General features: G+C 38.4%; 1 protein-coding gene across 1 annotated transcript; it reads right to left on the bottom strand.

Annotated features, from left to right (window-relative positions):
- Positions 1-2169: 2169 nt before the first annotated feature.
- LOC121224928 (uncharacterized) lies at positions 2170-3108 on the bottom strand. The gene is made up of 2 exons (XM_041108575.1): positions 2537-3108; positions 2170-2461 (listed from the first exon to the last, which is right to left on the bottom strand). Exons 1-2 carry the CDS (start codon positions 3106-3108, stop codon positions 2170-2172), a joined length of 864 nt encoding a protein of 287 aa, XP_040964509.1.
- Positions 3109-16663: the final 13555 nt, after the last annotated feature.

Here is a 16663-nt window from a genome sequence, read left to right as displayed (position 1 = left end):
AATTAAAAATACCTCAGCGTGACCCGAGGCTCAACTCACCTCTCGTATTATGAGTTGATTTTTTTTTTAAAAAAGACAGAAATTAAAAATACCTCAGCGTGACCCGAGACTCAACTCACCTCTCGTATTATGACTTGATTTAAAAAAAAAGATAGAAATTAAAAATACCTCAGCGTGACCTGAGGCTCAACTCACCTCTCGTATTATGAGTTGATTTTTGAAAAAAACAGAAATTAAAAATACCTCAGCGTGACCCGAGGCTCAACTCACCTCTCGTATTATAAGTTGATTTTTGAAAAAAAGCAGAAATTGAAAAATATTTCTTGAAAGAAACAGAGTTTCAAAAAATCTGGTGAAACTAAAAGTCTTCTTCTTCATTGATTCTGTGCAGCTTTCTCCCAATATTCCTTGCTCTACTAGTATACCTGTATATGTCATGTACGATGTTATTATGATATGCACATGTTTGTCCTAAATGCTTTTGTGTCTACATGATCATGCAATGCAGCCTGGGCTGTTTGTCACGTGCCCCACTTTTGATTTTCGTGAGGGTCCGTATTCATTTCCTCAATTCTTGACTTTTCTCTCTAGTTTTGTACTCATCCTCAAGTTTGGTGAGTAACCCACATTTCTTCGTATATCACCCTCCTGTCCCCTGTTGAACTTTGTTCTTGCTTTGGGGCCCTCGTATTTATTAAATTCTCATCAGGTAATACTCAATATTCCTTTTGTTTAGAATATGTCATCTTACTATTTATAATTTAGATGAATCAAACATGAGATGCATAAAAAATGGCAAAGTAGGCATGAAAGAAAGACCTCACATTCATTTTTTTCCAAAAAGAACAAACAAAGAAAATTGACAAGGAAAAATTCAAATAAAAAAACTATCATAAAGAAAGGAAAGCGAATTCAATGGCCACAAATGCTCTACATATCCAATGCATGAACTTTCCACGTTTCTTCATCCTGGATCTTTTCGAGCACGACTTCTTGTGTAGAAGATTTCGAGCTTCTGAGAATGCTTCAAATATTGTGACTTCGTCATTCAACTCCACGTTCAAGTCAGTTTGTTCATTTAAGTTCAAGCCCATTTCATTAGGACGCTCTTTCGGGTTTTCATCCTAATCCCTTTTGTTTATCAAGACGCCCTTTTTGGGTTTTCATCTTAATTTTTTTTGTTTTTTTAGGCATAATATTTCTTCACAACATCTGAGTTCACTAAATTAGGTAATTCTTTCCCATCCATCTCAGTAAGAATCAGAGCCCCTCCCGAGAATGCCTTTTTTACAACGTATGGCCCTTCCCAATTTGGTGACCATTTTCCTCGAAAGTCCTTTTGTATCGGGAGGATCTTTCTTAAAACGAGCTCTCTTTCGTGAAATTCTCTTGGCCGCACCTTTTTATCATGGGACGTGATCATCCTTTTCTGGTACATCCGTCCATGACAAATTGCCTTCAAGCGTTTTCCCTCAATAAGATTTAGCTGATCATACCGAGCTCGAACCCACTCTGATTCTTCTAACTTTGTCTCCATCAAAACGCGCAGGAATGGGATCTCTATTTCCATAGGCAGAACGGCCTCTATCCCGTAGACTAAAGAAAAAGGAGTTGCCCCTGTAGACGTCCGTACAGAGGTGCGATATGCGTACAAAGTGAATGGTAGCTTCTCATGCCAGTCTTTATATATCTCAGTCATCTTCCTGATAATCCTCTTATATTCTTATTAGCAACTTCTACCGCTCCGTTCATCTTCGGGCAATAGGGTGAAGAATTATGATGCTTTATCTGAAATTTCTCACATACTTCTTCCATCATCTTGTTGTTCAAATTTAAAGCATTATCTGAAATGATTCTCTCAGGCAAACCATATCAGCATATGATCTCCTTTTTTAAGAACCTACAGACTGCAGCCTTTGTCACATTAGCAAACGAAGTGGCTTCTACCCATTTTGTGAAGTAGTCTATAACCACAAAGATGAATCGATGCCCATTGGAAGCTTTCGGGGAAATTGGCCCAATAAAATCCATCCCCCACATAGAAAAAGGCCACGGAGAAGACATGACATGAAGGGGCGATGGAGCTGCATGAATTTTGTCTCCATAAATTTGACATTTGTGGCACTTTCGTGCGTAGCCAATGCAATCCCTTTCCATCGTCAGCCAATATTAACCAAGTCTCATAATCTGTCTGGCCATGGTGAAACCACTAGCATGCATTCCACAAATTCCTTCATGAACCTCTTCAAGTATCTTTCTAGCTTCAACAGCGTCCACGCACCTCAGGAGCACTTGATCTTTTCCCCATTTGTATAGAATATCCCCGTCAAGAACAAATCCAATCGCCATTCTTCTGATTGTTCTTTTGTCATTCTTGTTTGCTTGCTCGGGGTACCTTTGATTCTTGATGTACTCTAAAATATCATGGAACCATAGTCGTGCATCTGACTCCTCCTCAATGCTAAAACAGTGTGCGGGGGTCTCATATATGCTCATTTGGATAGGCATTATTTCAGTTTCTCTGTTTACTTTGAACATTGAAGCCAGGGTGGCCAAAGCATCAGCCAATTGGTTCTCTTCTCGTGAAAAGTAGTTAAAAGTCACTTCTTTGAATTCTTTGACCAATTTCGAAACAAGATCGTGATATTTGACTAATTTCAAATCCCTCACTTCCCAATCTCCACGGATTTGGTAAATGACTAATGCTGAGTCCCCGTGTACTTCTAAGATTTCAATTTTCCTCTCGATAGCTGCACGAAGTCCCATGATGCAAGCTTTATACTCTGCTATATTATTGGTACAGAACAAGTTCAATCTGGCAGTGAGCGGATAATGATCTCCTTCCGGCGACACTAAGACTGCTCCGATCCCATGCCCCAATGCATTCGATGCACCATCAAAACTCATCTTCCATGATTTCTCTTTTGATGACTCACCCTCTTTTTTTGAAATGCACATCAAGTCTTCATCTGGGAAATCAAATCTCAAAGGCTCGTATTCTTCCACTGTTCGACTTGCCAAGAAGTCAGCTATCGCGCTTCCCTTTATCAATTTTTGGCTCACATACACGATATCATACTCAGTCAGTAAGATCTGCCATCGTGCCATTCTTCTTGAGAGTGCAGGTGACTCCATCATGTACTTTATTGGATCCAATTTTGAAAGTAACCATGTCGTATGATACAACATGTATTGTCTGAGCCTTCGAACCATCCAAATCAATGCGCAACAAAACTTCTCAATTGAAGGGTACTTTGCCTCATATTCTGTGAACTTTTTGCTGAGGTAGTAAATCGCCTTTTCTCTTTTCCCGACTCATCATGTTGTCCCAGTACGCAACCCATTGAGTTCTCAAACACGGTCAGGTACAATATCAAGGGTTTTCAGGGGTTGGCGGTACTAGTACCGGAGGATTAGATAGATACTGTTTTATCTTGTCGAAAGTCACTGGACACTCCTCATTCCATCCTCCCGGATTATGTTTTCGGAGGAGTCGAAAAATTGGATCACACTGATTGGTAAGTTGGGCAACGAATCGAGCAATGTAATTCGACCTTCCTAAAAATCCTTTGACTTCCTTTTGTGTGCGCGGGGGAGGCAGTTCTTGTATAGCTTTTATCTTATCTGGATCAACTTCGATACCTCTCTCACTGACAATGAACCCTAGCAGTTTTCCTAAGGTAGCCCCAAACGTACATTTGGCCGGGTTAAGCTTCAATTGGAACTTTCTTAATCTTTTGAACAGTTTCTTGAGATTCCCAACATGCTCTTTTTCTTCCCGAGATTTGGCAATCATATCATCGACATAAACTTATATTTCTTTGTGCATCACATCATGAAATAACATCACCATGGCTCTCTGATATGTTGCCCCAGCATTCTTTAATCCGAACGGTATTACCTTGTAGCAAAAAGTCCCCCACATTATTATGAATGTAGTTTTCTCCATGTCCTCGGGAGCCATCTTTATTTGATATAACCTGAGAAGCCATCCATGAAAGAAAACAGAGAATGCTTTGCCGTATTATCCACCAAAGCGTCGATGTGTGGTAATGGAAAGTTATCCTTAAGGCTTGCTTGATTCAGATCATGATAATCCACGCACATTCGCACCTTCCCATCTTTCTTCGGCACTGGGACTTTATTAGTTACCCATTCTGGATACTTGGAGACTTGTAGGAAGCCAGCGTCAAATTGTTTCTTGACTTCTTCTTTTATCTTCAACAGCATTTCGGGTCTCATCCTTCTTAGCTTCTGTTGAACATGTTTGCATTCTGGTTTCAGTGGGAGCTTATGGACCACAATATCTGTGTTCAACCCTGGCATATCCTGATAAGACCAGGCAAACACATCCTTGTACTCATGGAGAAAGACGATCAAATCCCGCCTGGTGTTTTCTGAAATGGAAGTCCCAATCTTCATTTCTTGTTTCTTTTCCTCATTCCCCAAGTTCACTACCTCAACAGATTCTTGATGGGGTAGGATCTGCTTCTCTTCTTGTTTTACCATTCTCAGTAAGTTAGGAGACAAGACACAATCTTCAACATTTTCGTCAGCTTCGAATTCTCCTAAACAAATAGCCTTCTCAAAATTGATTTCAGGATTCATAATGGGATTATTCATACTATTGATATCTGAGCACCTAAAAGGTGACTGGAAAAAGCTATAGAAGAGCATAGAGATATTGAAATCAACACACAATGATATGAGATGATATGAGACATATGCCGAAAAAGGATATGAATAGAAGGAGTAGTCGCGAAGTTAACGGAAATGAAAAGAACATGACAATATAAAACAAAATGCATCTTCATTAATTTCATTGAAATGATAAAGAGCAAACATAAGCTCTTACAAAAGGAACCCTACTGTTTAATGACACACAAAATGAATGGCATTACTCTGAAGGGGACTTAAAAACTACAAGGAGGTCCACAGCAGTCCAGTTGTTCAAAGCAAATCCAGGAGGACAAGGGTGTATCATTGAAGCATTCTAAATTTCATCATTCTTATTGTCACTAGCATTTAGGCTGATATTCTGAAGACCCTTTTCAATCAATAATGTGACTTGCGGATTGTCCTGCCATGGGTACATCATTCGTGCTGATTTAAATGTTCTTGACAAAAGAGGATACGCTAACGGCTCCCATTCTAATTCCCGGTCTGAAGCTATCGTGATTCTTCTTTCTCGATCTTTTTGAAATTGTTTTCTTCTTTGATGTATATCTAGCTTGAACCCCAAATCGTATCGACCCTTATGGTGCGTTGGTTTCAAAGCTCTAACCATCCCTTGTTGATATTTTCCCAAGCCTTTCCTCGCTCGAGCTTTTTTTCCCACAGTCTGCTTAATTCCCATCTTGGTATTTCTCGACACTTTGGGAATGGGGATCTTATTCCCTTCAGCAACAAATATTCTTGACAAAAGAGGATACGCCAACGGCTCCCATTCTAATTCCCGGTCTGAAGCTATCGTGATTCTTCTTTCTCGATCTTTTTGAAATTGTTTTCTTCTTTGATGTATATCTAGCTTGAACCCCAAATCGTATCGACCCTTATGGTGCATTGGTTTCAAAGCTCTAACCATCCCTTGTTGATATTTTCCCAAGCCTTTCCTCGCTCGAGCTTTTTTTCCCACAGTCTGCTTAATTCCCATCTTGGTATTTCTCGACACTTTGGGAATGGGGATCTTATTCCCTTCAGCAACAAATGCAGCATTAATAAATTCCAAGGAGCAAAAAGAACGTTCTACAGCATCTTCACTTATTTCGATGTAGGGTGCATCAGCAGAGATAGATGCGACGATGTCTTCCTCACCAACAACAGTAATCAAGCGACTATCTATGATGAACTTTACTTTTTGATGGAAAGGTGAAGAAACTGCCCTAACAGAATGGATCCAAGGTCTTCCTAAGAGGCAATTGTATGAAGGTGTGATGTCCAGACCTGGAACTCGATATCATATGCACATGGCCCTACTTTTAGAGGAATTTGGATCTTTCCCATAACCTCTCATCGTGTCCCATCAAATGCCCTTACTATAGAATGAAAAGGCCTCATATAGGACATATCAACCGGCATCCTAGAAAGCATGGCCAAAGGCATAACATTGAGTGCAGATCCATTGTCAATGAGCACATTTGGTACTATGTAGCCCTTGCAATTGGTTGTGATGTGTAATGCTTTTACGGAGCCCCTACCATTTGGTGGTATTTCGTTATCACTAAAAGAGATGAAATTATCTGCATTCAGATTATTTGCCCACCTATCAAGCTTTTCCACAAATACATTGTTCGTCACATAAGCTTGATTTAACACTTTTAGCAAGGCGTTTCGATGTGGCTCCGAGTTCAACAATAGAGATAGTACCGAGATTCGGGCTGGCTGCTTGTTTAATTATTCTACAACATTATATTCGCTGTGCTTAATGAACTTTAAGAACTCACGTGCTTTCTCCTCATTCACAACCTTTTTAACCTCTTGCTCAGGCGGTATTTCGATATCATTCTCAACCTCATACATTGGTGCTTTTCCCTTTTGGCTCAGGCCAGCAACTTTCTTCTTTGGTTCAACTGTCTCGGGAGAATAACATCTTCCGCTGCGAGTGAAGTGTCCTACTCTGCTGATACCTTCACTCAAAACCTTAGACCTTTCACCCTCTGGTGCAACGATATTGACATCATAATTCCAGGGTACTGCCTTGTTGTCCTTGTAAGGGAAAGGAGTAGGTACTTTAATTATCAAACTTGGTTTAACTTCTCGACTAACTTCTTCCTTCTTTGCCTCGTAATAAATCACCAAAGGTCTATCGGCGCTATAAGGGAAAACTGCTGATTGATTATCAGAGGCACATATTTCTCTTTCCTCGGCCCCATCTATCCTATCAAAGACCTTGACCTCCTTATTATCCATTATGTCCTGAAGTAACTTTCTAAATTCCTTACAAGACTGGATGTCATACCCTTCGACGCCATGGAAATCACAGAAACCTTGGTCTTTTCTACTTTCCTCTTTGATAATTCTATTAGACAGGCATAGTAAGCCTTTTTCAACCATCATCTCCCAAGTCTTCCGTAAATGTGTCTTTACTTCGATAACATAACTCTTGGCTCACCAATCACCTTCATTTGTCACCGCATTTATATTCCCACCAGTATGGTTAGGAAGAGGATTTCCCGTCACATTGCTAACACCATTGAATTGTAAAATGCCAGCATCGATGAGACCTTGAACCCTCTTTTTAAAGGCCAAACAGTTTTATTTAAAGTGTCCCTGATTCCCAGCGTGATACACACAACTAGCGTTAGGATCATACCACTTCAGATATGGGGGCTTCAGAGGTGCCATATAATGTGGAGATATTAATTGTTTTTCTAACTGTTTTGGGTATAATTCTCCATATGATACAAGAATTGGTGTAAACTGAGGTCTTTCAGAATTGGGTCTGGCTGGTCTTTGTTCATTTTTGGGTTGGTTTTGTGAAGGCATGGTGTTTGGTGGGAACATGGTGAATAGCCTTTGGTTGTTCATGGCATACACGGGGTAAGAGGGAGGTGCTTGATAGTAAGGACCTTGAGGAGGAAAGTAGAAGTTTGAAGGTGGGCGGTAATGCGGTCGTGATTGGGTGGGGTACGGGTTGGAGGTACAGTGGCTCTCGATTCCAACCATATGGGCTTCTGCCTCCTTTTTTTTCACAAGTACTGCCCTATTCGAACTATCGGGACCTTCCATTCTCCCACTTTTGACGGCGTTTTTAATAAGCTCCCCAGATATTACAATATCTGCAAAGTCCTTTGTGGCACTCCCCACCAACTTATCATAAAATAGTGCTTTCAGAGTGTTGATAAAGAGGACCGTTATCTTTGTCTTAGTTAACGGAGGTTCTATCTGAGCCAAGATATCCCTCCATCTTTGTCCATACTGCCTAAAAGTCTCTGTAGGCTTCTTTTCCATCATTTGTAAAGTTGATCGATCAGGCACCATATCCGATACATGCCTATATTACTCACAGAATACTGACGCCAAATCCTTCCATGATCGGATTCTCTCTCTACTGAGCTGATTATACCATCGAAGAGCCGAGCCAACCAAAATATCTTGAAAGCAGTGTACCAGCAATTTATCATCGTTCACATAACCAGTCATCTTTCAGCAAAACATGATAAGATGCCCCTTTGGACATCTTGTTCCATCATACTTCTCAAAATCAGGTGCCTTGAATTTTGGGGGTAGAACCAAATTGGGTACCAAAATGAGCTCTTTGGCACTCAAAGCAGAGAAAACTTTAGCACCTTCTACTGCCTTGATCCTCTCTTCTAGGATTCTATACTTATCCTGAGCACTATTGTCATCAATTTTCAGCCTTGCTATTTCTACAGGATCATCTAGGTCTGGAACAATTGGATCTGAGGGATTAGCCCCAAGGTTTGATACAAATATTTATTGTCCTAAATGAGCAGATGGAGCAGGATGTTGTTCCAGGACTGTAGGTTCTCTTTGGGGGTATCCTCTTTGCATTGTGTGGACATGAGGTAGAGTGAATCCCGAGGGATAAAGTGAATCTTGATTAGCTCTTGACTGAGGCGGTTCTACGATATCAGGGCTCTGTATAGGTCCATTTCCTTTGACCAAGGCCGTTATCATTTCCATCATTTTGGCCATTTGATCCCTTTGTTCGAGCTATTCCTCTCGAGATCTCACCATCAAATCTTTCGCCTCTTGCTGCGACTTGGCCAGTTGCTCCTACAACTCTCTTTGGGCTCTTTCCATTCTTTCCATTCTTTCATTGAGTTCAGCATCCATAGCTCTAACTCTTAGGCACGTCCTATAAGAGTGACGTGATTCTAGACTCGTAGTGTAACAACTATGAATTAGACGATTTTAGCTTTAGCGAGCGATTAGGATGATATGTACATGCAATGAATGAATGAATGACTAATGAATAATGAATGTTAATTATACAAAAAAAGGCAAAAAAGGGTGTTGATTTCAAGATAGCCCCATATTTTGGCGTTTCATTAATCAAAAGAGTCTATTACAAAAAGTTTTGCCATCCTTGTTCAGCAGTTACACAAATTTCCTAGCCACATCGCCTTGTTTCTTTATTCGTTCTAGGAACTCCGATATGCTTAACCTTTGGTTTTGAGGGTATTGGTAACTGAGAGCTTCGGCTTCATCAGATAATTCCATTATTTGCTCAGCTGCCTTACGAATTTCATTGGTCAAACTACCGAGATCCTTTTCTTGGAGGGCTCTTTCGTAAGCGCGAATGTCTCTGTCATGCTGACCATTTTTCTTTTCTAGAGCTCTTAAGAGGTCATCCAAATGTTGCTGATGAGCTTGTATTGTACTTTCTAGACTTCAAATTTTTCCTTTTAGCTCTTGACGCTCAGACTGACTAGCCGTTAATTCTGCAGACACAGTTTCGTACTCAACATTCTTCTTCTTCTTCAATTCTATCATAGCACGTGCAGCCCTTTCCTCTTCCTTCTTCGCTTTGGCTTTCTAGAATCCCATCCCACCTTTGATATTGCTTAGCTCATCCTTCCATTCTGCCAATGATTTACCCAATCCACTATTCCTTATAGTGCCTCTTAATTTATTGTTTTCCAAATGAAGGTCTCTTAAATCCTTTCTCGTGACCTCAATTTCTTTTTGGACCTTTTCGGTTCTGGATTTTTCAATTTGAACATCAATTTTCAGCTGGTAGTTTTCCTCCTGAAGAGAACTAACATCTCGCAATAGCTTTGCTTTTTCACGTTCAAATTCATGTCTCGCCAAATCTAACTCGGACGGTATTTCCTCTAAGAACAGATTCTGGCAAGCAACGTCTATCAGCGGGGTTAGCTGGCTCTTTACTCGTCGTTACCTCCATATGTCATAATCTGTAGTGATAGTATCAGCATTGAGAGCCAACTTCATTAGGTATATTTTCCTCCAAGAATTCGCGGCATCTCGCACCCTTTTCATGTAACCGTCACCCGTAAAGGCAAACTCTGATTGTGCCAATCCATCAGTAACTAGTACAAACTATCGCGAAGCGAACTGTCTCTGAACCATCAACGGAGCATATCCCACTCCTCTCCGTAATCCTAGCAAAGGCACCCAGTCTTGGTTCTCACACTTGTATAACAAGACAGAAGGACGAATCCAAGGTGCTCTCCAAGTTATATCTTCAGCATTGAGGTTTTGAAAAACCGAGACCCAGTGTTGTTTAATGACATCTCTTGGCCAGTCTTTTTCAAGGCGTGCTTCTAACAGAACGAATGTTTTTGAGAACATATGGAAAGGTGTGCGCTCTATTTTCTAAAAGTGGCTAAAAATCCAAACATTAAGTAACTGAGCGCATCCGATAAAACGCCCTTCCCCTTTCTTTCTACAAGCATTTAGAGATCTAAAAGTCTCAGCCAATATGGTTGGGACGGGGTTGATTCATTGCCTTAACTTTTTAAAGAAATCCACTACCGCGACTTCAATGTGCCCGAGAACATTTGGGAAGATGACTAGTCCGTAAATGGCCAAGGCAAACAGATCTATCCTTCTCAAAGTATCTGGATGATTCTGAACTAACTTCCGAAAAGAAAACCACAGAAGGCAACTGATTTCATTCTTCTTCTTTATCTGTTTTTCCGCCCGTGTATCAGTCATCCCCGTCAACTTCATTAACTTTTTCTTAAAGGTCATTGGTTTAGGCTCCTTCACATATATCTTGTTGAGTTGCACATTATCAATGCGAAGCAGGGCAGCATACTCTTCTATGGTCGGAGTCATATCTTCTTGATTAAAAGTGAAACACTGATAGGCTGGGTCCCAGAATCGAACCATGGCTTGAATCAACTGCTCATTCACATTGATTGCTATCAAGTGAGCTATATCCCCGTACTTTTCAGTGAAGATGCTTCTAGTATTTGAGTCCCATTGTTTCCAAATCCTTGTCAAGTCTTCAAGATCATTCTGACGCACATTTGAGGTCACACGCTCAGGAAGATCAAAGGTGTATCCTTCTTTCAAACTGTCCTCTTTCACTTTTTGAGTTCTCAAAGACCAATCTCGGACTACAACATTTTTCTCGGTTACTCGTGTAATTGACTGCTCCATCAGAAACCCATTTTTGGTAACCAATCTCTAATCAACACCTTCCTAACGATGTCTACGATGCATGATGAAAAGTAAAATGAAAAACAAATAACATTGGTTAGAGATCACAACAGATATAAACAGAAGAAAAAAAGAAAAATAAAGACTATGGAAAATTTAACAAATTAAGCTATTCAATCATGCAATTTGGTGGAACAGACCCACATTTTTTTGCCCCAACATGCTTTACAAAAACCTACCCCACATACCATCAAACAATCTATCCGACCCAATTTACTAAACAGACTTAATTTATTTGCAAATAAGTGTAAATGTAAAAGAAATAAAAGGTAAGAGGCGTTTCTCCCGTGTACTTATTTTGGTGACTATTCATCGGACAGAGGTTCAGCATGGCTCTAATTGGGTGGCTCGTACGGTTCACTATATGTGGTTTCGGTTCTAGAGAGGTACTCGAATTGTCCATAATGTCACCTACTAAGGTTAGTATGGAGCCTCGGTTATCGCCCTTCATGGGCTTGCGAGCTCAATTCGAGGGATTACATTTACTTATGCCTATATGGAGGGACAAGTTAACTTACGAAAGCGTAAGTCATATGTAACCCGGAAGTAATTCAATAGCCTGTGCGGAGGGACGAGTTAACTCACGAAGGCGTAGCGTTTACTTCCACTTAAACGGACTGAGCCCGGGTAGAGAGCTCATGTTATGCAAGAATGCAAGTGCACGGTGTGTGGGGAGAAACTTGCAAACCTTTTTATTTTTATTTTTACTAAAAAAAACTAAAACCATAAAAATTAAAGCTGAAAAAAACACGAAAATAAAATAGGTTAGAAAAATATTAATTTCAAAACCGAATGCGGATGCATGATTTTTCAAAACAAAATTCAAGGATCACGATTAAAATTTAAATTGAACAAGAAATTTTAAAAATTTTGACAACACGCGTTTAACACCAGACTCGACTCTCAAAAAGTCCCTAGTGGAGTCGCCAGCTGTAGCGACCTAAAAATTTTACGATGGGCGCTAGTCGAAGTAATTATTGAAAATTTGAAAATAGAATCTCGATTTATTTAAAAAGGGAGTCGCCACCGATCTTTTTTCCTAGGTGTGATAGAACACCTAATAAATTCTCTTTTTAGAAGAAAATTTTATTTTTTTGAATTTTTCTAAAAAAGAGGTGATTTTAGGTCTACGTGAAGATCCAGAGAAAATTAGAGTTCGGGAGTCGGTTACGCGCAAGGAAGGTATTAGCACCCTCGCGACGCCCAAAATTAGTATCTCGTTAAACGCGCGTTGTCTTAATTTTCAAAAATACAAGTTCAATTTAATAGTTAATCGCAATCTGATCAAAACACGAGAAAATTTAAAAAAAAACACGAAGATTTTTGAAACAATTAATTTTTTTGAAAACACGAAAAAATTTTAAAACACGAGAATTTTTAAGTTTTTCAATTTTTTAAAAGGGCGTCCTGAATTTAACACGAGCCAAATATATTCACCCAACATAGCGGTGAAAATATTCGGCTTAATGTCAAATCGGTCCGTCGCCTTATTTATGAAAATTTAAAATAATGAAATTAAATAAAACTAAATACGAAATATAAAAAAATGCTTAAAAACACTAATAATATTAAAGATGAAATGTTATAAAAATACGTAAATTAAATTAAAAGTAGGTAAAAAAGAAATTACTGAAAAGCCCGAAAATACGAGCTTGATTGAACGGGCTTACACGACTCGGGCTTTTTCCTTTTTTTCTTTTTTCTTTTTTTCTTCTTTTTTTTTCTTTTTTTCTGCTGGGCTAATGGGCGAACTGGGCCTACTGGGGATTGGGCTACTGCAGGCCTGCTGCTGGTGGTCTGCTAGCTTGGGCCTGGCCTACTGCGTTGGGCTGCTGTTGGGATGCTTTTGGGCTGGCCTGCTAGGCCTGCTACGGGCTCCTTTTTTTATTTCTTTTTTTACTTTTTTTGCTTAATTACTTTTTTTTGGATTGGGCTGCTGCTGGGTCTCTTGGGCCGCGGGTCAGGTCGGACTAGTCGGTTCGGGTCGACTCGATTATTAAAAAATATATTTTTTATTTCTTTTTTCTTTTCTTCTTTTTCTTCCTTCTTTTCTTCTTTTGGAAACCCTAGTCGCTGCGCCGCGCCGTCGCTTGTGCCGCCACCATCTCCTACGTCGCTCCTCCCTTCTCTTCTTTTCTTTCCTCTTCCTTCCTTTTTCTTTTGCTGCTAAAACTCTTTTTTTTTGAAACATTTCTTCTTCTTTTTTTGATTTGTGGGGGTCCCGATTTTTGGGGTTAAAACCCCTTTTATGCTGATTTCTTTGCTTCCTTTTGCAGGTGGCAGGTTGCTATGGAGAAGGGAAGCCATACCCTAGGTTGGTGGCCGGAAATCGCGGGGATTAGGTGCACAAATCATGTTTGGCTGCCAGAAGGACCAGATTGCAAATTCAGCAAAACTTTTGGGGCCAAAATATAATTTTAAGAAAATTTAAGGGTCAAAATGTAATTTCAAAAGGCTCAGGGGTCATGGTGCAATTTTAAAAAGTTTAGGGGTCAAAATGTAAAAAAATTAAGAAAAATTCCTTTTTTTTAAACACGAAATTAATCCTGGACAAAATTCAGTGATTACATTGACTACATTTTCCCATTCTTTTTCACCATAAGACATTCATTGGGTCTTCAATCACCTTCGCTCTATTTTCTCCTCTTCATGGACTCTTTTTGAAAAATTAAATTTATGTTCTATATCAGTTTCCGGCTCACAAGAATTCTATGAATTTTTTTAAAAAAAAAGTCATGCGTGAAGATGATAGTCCATAGTCTATTTCCTAAGAACTACAACATTGGCAAAAATAACAATTATATAATATCACATCCAATTCCATATATAACTCAAAACATGGATAATATTTAAAGAATATCACTTTCTATGTAATCAAATCATTCAAGAAGAAGAAAAATATATTTTGATTATCTATTTATACTTATAGATAGAGTATAACTTGGCTCTGATACCAATTATTAGAAAATCGAGTTTAAAAAATATATCGAAAAATATATTTTAGGGAAAATAAGAGTTTTAAAATTTTTCCAAAACAAAAACTTATTTGTGTTATCTAAAATAATAAACATTTAATCAAAATCGTACATTTAAATTCGTCTAGGATGAACGCTTTGATCAAGTAGTCTCTTTCGCTATCCTCAAGCTCACGTCTAATCAGTGTGAGCTCACTTAGAGTCAAAAAAATTTTCACAAAGTTACCAATGGATAATTTCGTAATTTCTTTAAACTTTTGGTCCAAGTTGTAAATAAGAAAAATATCTCTAATTTTTTTTTGAAATAAATTTTTTCAGAAAATTTTCTCTCTACAACTTTCTCTTGAAACTTAAGGTTCTCTTTATATAAGGGTGAGTTTAGAGAGTTCAACTATGATTAAACTTAATCACTTTAATATTAAATTAATATAATACTTATCAAGATAAATATCATATTAAATCTAGTATTACATGTATTAAATTAATATAATATTTATCTATAAGATAAATATTAAATTTAATTTAATATTAAAACTATTAAAATAATATTATTTTTAGAATAGTTAATCTGAAATCAAATTATCTGGTAAAGTTCTAGTAAGACTGTAATTCTTCTACTGCTCAACTGCCAAAGGACCACCCGTCGGTCACCAGAAATGTCGTTGTCGCAGTCGTCGGCACCGTAGTGCCCAGTGGTGCAGTCGCGACACCCTCACGACACCCGAATTCGGTCAGTGGTGCAGTCGCGACACCCTCACGACACCCGAATTCGGTTTGGCTACTGTTGGTTTGGCCCGGGCCAGTGACAGTCCAACCAATCTAGTCCAGTCACCAGTTGGATCGTCAACCTAGTTTCACATACCAAGTTCGGTTCGACTAGTTTTTGGGTTTTGATCTTGGTTTCAGTTTCGATTTTGGGTTCTCGGGCCAAATTTTCGATATCAGGTCCAATTTTCAAGTTCAATTACTCATTGGGCTAATTGTTTGGCTTAAAAATTAATTTCCAAAAATATCGTATTAACTTGATTAATTTAATTTTACTTTATCAAAACTAATTTTCTAAAAAAATCATTGAGGTTTTCCAAAATTAATTTTTTTAAATCTTTAATCAAATTCTCTAATTAAATGATTCTCATGACCGCCTAATTTAATTCCACATCGAGTAAATCAAATCAATTAAATTATTTCCAAAGTTGTATATTTTTTCTGATTCAAATGTAGTTCGATCGAGGTTTTGTTGAGCTAGCGAACGGACTAATCGGACATATACAATTAGGCTCTAGTAATTGCAATTATGTCAAGAAGCATCGTTCCGATAATTCACAATTACTTAATCATGGAGTCAGTGCACAAGAAGTACCATGATTGAAAATTCCTTATTTATACTTTTTACGGAAGAAATTTATCCAACTGCTTTGTCCAATGACCTCATCATTAGTGTGTTACCCTTATATGATATCATTGATTCCTTTGAGTTAAGTCTATTCGTTCAATACAATCATATTTTATCTCATTGTCACTGTTGTGTCTTCTTAATAATTAATATGATCACTGCCAACAAATGACTGTAATAGATTGCTTGTTTTATAAATCCACACAATGCCAATGAGAGGATATCGTTAACTCTTTAATCGAGCTATGAATTCCATTGTTGCCAGTAAAGTCATGTCATACACAAGTTATGTACCTAACATACCGGCTATGGGCTCGATCATCTTCGGAGCATAAACCTCCACTTATATCAAAGCACATGAGTTACATATGCATGGTCAGTGACTAACTCAAGATTTAGGTAAATCACATCATAAACGTCACAAGTGAATTAATTCACAAACGAATTCAGAATTAATTTATCTTGGATCCAGTCCAATGTATCATTCTTCCAATGTATCATTCTTCCAATGAATACTTCTATGTCTTTACTCGTGGAGTTAACTAGAGGTGAGCAAAACTCGATTCTATTCGAAAAAATCGAAAAAATTCAAATTTTGAGTTAAATAAATCGAGTTATTCGAATCAACTCGAATTTTTTTTCAAATTTCGAGTTCGAATCGAGTTGAGTTTTCGAATTCGAATAACTCGAATAATTCGAATAATTCGAATATCAAACTATAATATTTTACATTTTTACCCCAAACTCCAAACCTTTTTACTTTTCCCTCAAAACTTTTACTCCTTTGCACTTTCCCCCTAAAACTTTTACTCCCCTCCCCTGCCCTCTCATCCCAACCCTCCAATCTACCCAAAATCCATTTCCCACCAAAATTTTACTCTTCCATTTACTTTTTCTTAAAATTTTACTCCCAAAAACCCTCAAAACCTTTTATTTTCCCCCAAAATTTTGACTCCCTCCCATTTTTTCCCTAAAACTTTTATTCCCTTCCCATCCCACCTCCCACCTCCCATCTACCCCAAACCCTCCCCCTCCAATTTTTTTTAATATTTTCCTTCCAAAATTTTACTTCCCCCTATTTACTTTCACTCAAACTTTTATTCCCCAAAACTTTTTATTTCCCCCCTATATTTTTACTTCT

This window comes from Gossypium hirsutum, chromosome D13 (assembly GCF_007990345.1).
Source record: "Gossypium hirsutum isolate 1008001.06 chromosome D13, Gossypium_hirsutum_v2.1, whole genome shotgun sequence".
NCBI lineage: Eukaryota > Viridiplantae > Streptophyta > Magnoliopsida > Malvales > Malvaceae > Gossypium > Gossypium hirsutum.
Note: the sequence above shows the minus strand (reverse complement) of the source record. Positions and strands in the feature narration are given on the sequence as shown.

Coding starts and splice junctions, on each gene's coding strand:
- LOC121224928 (XM_041108575.1), bottom strand. CDS start 3,108: ATGGCACGATGGCAGATCTTACTGACTGAGTATGATATCGTGTATGTG. Junction 2,462..2,536: donor TTGGCCACCCTGGCTTCAAT/GTTCAAAGTAAA, acceptor ACACTGTTTTAG/CATTGAGGAGGAGTCAGATG.